General features: G+C 36.8%; 1 protein-coding gene across 1 annotated transcript; it reads left to right on the forward strand.

Moving 5' to 3' along the window:
- The first annotated feature begins 725 nt into the window (after positions 1-725).
- LOC112757216 (uncharacterized) lies at positions 726-1,794 on the forward strand. Its single transcript, XM_025805823.1, has 2 exons — positions 726-1,466; positions 1,513-1,794. The coding sequence occupies exons 1-2, from the start codon at positions 726-728 to the stop codon at positions 1,792-1,794; spliced, it is 1,023 nt and encodes a 340-aa protein (XP_025661608.1).
- The last annotated feature ends 3,166 nt before the right edge of the window (positions 1,795-4,960 follow it).

The raw sequence follows: 4,960 nt of genomic DNA on the forward strand, positions 1-4,960 counted from the left end.
AAGCGTGGCAACTGATCACTGATCTAGCTGAGTCTACCCAACATGCAAGGCAACGGAATAATCATCCCAAAGCTATTGTCGAAGTTTCTTCTAGTAGTGAGACTATTTCTCTCACCAAGACATTAGGAGATATGACCAATATACTCAAGCAACTCCAACTCAATAAACAACAACCTCTACATCCTTCACAATAACACTGTCAATAGTTAGTTCCTCAGAGAGTATGTGGAGGTTGTGCTTGCTACTCGCACTACACTGATGAATGTCTACAACTCCAAGAGGACAACACCTTGGCGGCTACCAATGCTTATTACAAACGTCCAAATCAAGGGTACTATCAACAAGGCGGTAACTACAATTAAGGTGGTAATTACAATCAAGGTTGGCAAGACAATCCCAACCAAGGATGGAGGGACAACTACAACCAAGGAGGCAAAGACAATGGTGGAAATCAAAGGTGGAATAATAACTACCAACAAAACTGGTATCAATAAAACCCTCAATAATAAGAGCAAAACCAAGGCCAAAGATACCAACCACCTCACCAAAGGCAAGCTCAAGCACCTCAACTCAACCAACCACAAGCCCCCTAAATTACATACCCTCCTTCTTCCTCCAACGATGAGATGCTTCGCTCTCTTATGCAAGGACAAAAAGAGCTTCAAGCCATAGTTGCCTCTAGCATAACCGGTCTTACCTCTACCATCTAAGCTCTTCTCTTCCGTATGGACCCACCCTCTATCTCCAACGCTCAATCTTCAAGCTCTAGTGTACTTTCCTCTCAACCTTTACCTAACTCCAAGGGTGGAATCAATGACATCACCTTGAGATCCGGCACTACATTGCAAGAGAGGAGTCCCATGGAGCTAAGCTCAAGAGAAGACATTCAAGACGAAGAGGTTGTTGAGGTAGAAGATGTGGAAGACGAGGATGAGGTACAAGAGACGGTTGAAGAAGAAGTTGCTCAACCAAGGGATGGAGTATCTAAGGAAGACAATGTTTTGAAAGACGCCATTCCCATTCCTTTTCCACACCTTCCTAGGAGGACTAAAAGGCAAGTAGAGCTAGATCCTAACATGGTAGATATCTTCAAAAAGGTTGAGGTAACTATTCCCCTTTTTTATGCTATTCAACAAGTTCCTAAATATGCTAAGTTTCTAAAGAATTTGTGCATGAATAAAGAGAAGATTCATGATTTAGAAACTATTCCTTTGGGTAGCTCGATTTCTAATTTGATGGGTGCTATACCGGAGAAATGTGGTACTCCCGGTCCGTGTATGGTTATATGCACTATAGGTGGTGTGCAGTTTGTTGATTGCATGTGTGACTTAGGTGCATGTGTCAGTATTATGCCATTATCTATTTATGATACTTTGAAGCTTCCACCATTGAAAAGGTCAGCAGCCCGATTTATTTCGGCAAATAAGAGCATAATCTCTGTAGTTGGCATTGCGGAAGATGTCTTGGTGAGCATTAAAGGGTTGACATTTCCTATTGATTTCTACATTCTAGAGATGCCCCCTAATGACTCAGGAAGACCATCATCTATCTTTTGCAAGGCCATTTTTGAAGACTTCTCGGTTTAAATTGGATGCCTTCTCGGGTACATATTCCCTTGAGATAGATGGAAGAGCAGTGAGTTTCAACCTTGATGAAGCTATGAAGCATCCACCGAAAAACTACTCTATCTTCCGGTGTCATATTATTAATGAGACTGTGGCTGAAGTTCACCAAGAGGCAGTTGATGAGAAGAACGTTGTTCAAGGTTCAAGTGTGGAGAAACCCTCTGAGTAAACTAAAGACACCTTGCCCTCAAGTGGTTCCAGATGATCAAGTGCAAAGACATGAGCTGAACATGGAGTTGAAGCCCTTTCCACCTCACCTCAAGTATGCTTATTGATAGTTGAATATTGTCGTATGGTTAGAAATTTCACACAAAAGAATTCTCATTGATAGTATAGTTTCCAACCAACTAACAATACTCAAATAAAAAATTTAGTTGTCACAAGTACAAACCCCAAATGAAAATTTACCGAAGTATTTAAACCTCGAGTCACCTCATAAGGAATTGCATTGAAGTGGTCAATTATTGGCTATGAAGGAACAAGGGGTTTGATTTATAAATGGGCAAGAAAGTAAATGACAAGAAAATAAAGGAAACAAGCAATTAATAAAAGAGAGACATTCATGGCAAGGATTGAGAATATAGGCTTTCTATACTAGCCACTAATAACAATAATTAACAAGAATTTATCTTATTTCGTCATCCCCAACGATGGAAGAAGGTATAATGTTATCTTCACACTCGAAGAAAGTCAAATAAGACTATCTAATCTCAATCCAAAAGTCCTAATCAACTTACTAAATGAATTATCAAGAGATTAGAATCAATGGAAACAATACTAGCTAACAACTCTAGATCACCAACATAAGTTGGGTCTTAATGACTCAAGATTGCCTAATTCCTCTTTCCAAGCCGAGAATGCTGAAAAATCTACTCTAACAACCAACCAAGAATTTTGTCAAACACTTGGAAGGCATAAAGGGAAAGCATGGTAAATTGCAAGGAAAGATAAATTCTACAACTACCCAATGCAAGAAAAGTAAGATCAACAACTCAATTCAACAATAAAAGGAACATAAAACATCAATTGCATTAAAGAAAATACAAATCCAAAAAGAGTTCATCAATGATTAAAAGAGGCATAAAAGGAGAAATTAACACTACAAACTAAGAGAATTGAGATGTAGAAACAAGAAATTTTAAAGGAAACAAGATGAAAACAAGAATTAAATCCTAGACCTAAGATGCAATTACCCTAAGAACCCTAATTCTAGAGAGAAGATGGAGCTTCTCTCTCTAGAAACTAACCTACATGATGCTATCCTACAACTAAGTTCTCCCCAAATTTGCCCAAGCTTGAATTTTGCATGAAATACCCTCAGAAACGGGTTGGATTTAGGCCTGGGCAGCTCAGAAATCGCCCCTAGTATTTTCACTTTAATGAGGTCACATGCGAGCAGTGACGCATATGCGTGCGCGTCGCTTGGCATTTTTCCATCCATGCGTGCGCGTCTGTCACGCGTGTGCGTTGGCGTATGCACCCCAAATCCTTTTTTTTCCTTGAGTTCTCCATTTTGCATGCTTTTCTCTCCCCTTCTTCCATCCAATACTTGCCTTATGAACCTGAAATCACTCAACCAACACATCAAGGCATCGAATGGAATTAAAGTGAATTAAATTTAGCTATTTTAAGGCCTAAAAAACATGTTTTTACACTTTGGGGCAAATTAAGGGAGAATTACAAAACCATGCTATTTCATTGAATAAATGTGAGAAAATGTGATAAAATCTCCCGAAATAAGCACAAGATAAACCACAAAATTGGGGTTTATCAAACTTTTTCACACTTAAACCAAGCATGTCCTCATGCTAAACTCAAGAAAGAAGCAAAGGGTATCAACATTTATTCAATGCAACTAACTATATGCAACCTATCTACATGCAATCTATCTATATGAATGCAATTACTTGGTCAAAATAAATCAACTCCGAAGAATACATATATAAGTACAAGGGCTAACGTTATAGCAATCAAATCAAACCGACAATTGAATTGAATTATTTAAAGATTTTACAAACTTGCAAGAAAAGATGATCATGGGTGGAAACATGTAATTGAGAGATCGAACCCTCACTGGATGTGTATCCGCTCTAGTCACTCAAGTGTATAGGGTCGATTCACTCAATTCTCTCCTAATCATGCTTTTCAAGATTTATTTTTCATCTAACAATCAACAATTATTTCATGCATGCATACAATTATCATGAGGACTTTCCCATAGGTTGTAATGGGGCTAGGGTCAAAGTAAGGATTCATATGGTCAAATGAGCTAGAATTTGAATCTTTGATTAACTTAAACTTCACACCTAACCTATGACAACCTATACAATTTCAAAGCTAACCTAACTACCCATTCTTCACTTTTTCACACTTATACATTCTCTTTTTGATCACCACACATATGCATTGATTATTATTGAGCTTTACTTTGCGGCATTTTGTCCTCTTTTTATTGTTTTTCTTTTTCTTTCTTTTTTTTTCTGTATTTGTTTTTCTTTTGATATATATTATTCTTTATTTTGTATATATATTTTTTTCTTTTTGTAATAAAATATATACAAAAGTATCAATGCATATAGTTTTACCTTTAATGCATGAGTATGTATCCAATTCCCAATATTTCCAATAAAAATACAAAAAACACTCTTTTATTCCAACCAATATTCCCAACTCTTCCAAACTTGAATGATAAGCACTCTCACTAGCCTAAGCTAATCAAAGATCCAAACAAGGGACATTTATTATTTTTCCCTTAGGGCTTGTAATGTGCTAAAATTAAGAACAATTGGGTTAAGCATAGGCTCAAAATTGGCTAACAATGGAAGATAAAAGGTAGCTATTTGGGTAAGTGGGCTATTCAAAACAATGGCCTCAATCCTATAAGTACATTCATACACAAAATAATGGACATAAAGAATCAAACAAATCAAAGATTACAATTATAGGAAGAGAATAATGCACACAAGAATGAAAATAAGTGGTTATGTGATGTAACTACACAATTAGGCTCAAATCTCACATGCTTGTATTCTTAGCTCAAAAACATGATTATAATGTATAATTCAAGCAAGTTCTAAGAAAAAAAATTTTCAATCAATTGGGGTGCCCTATAGATAAATTTCTTGAAAATTTTCATTATTTTGACTAAGCTTACTATATATAGATGCAAAATAAGAAAATGCAGCAAAATATCCTAAAAGACCAAAAAAAAAATGAAATGCAAAAGTGTTAGGATTAGAAACTTGTCACCCAAAAACGCCGACTGGTCAGACGACCTCCCCACACTTAAAAGTTTGCACCGTCCTCAGTGCACTCAAAGATGAGCAAGGGGGTAC

This window comes from Arachis hypogaea, chromosome 16 (genome assembly GCF_003086295.3).
Source record: "Arachis hypogaea cultivar Tifrunner chromosome 16, arahy.Tifrunner.gnm2.J5K5, whole genome shotgun sequence".
Taxonomy (NCBI): domain Eukaryota; kingdom Viridiplantae; phylum Streptophyta; class Magnoliopsida; order Fabales; family Fabaceae; genus Arachis; species Arachis hypogaea.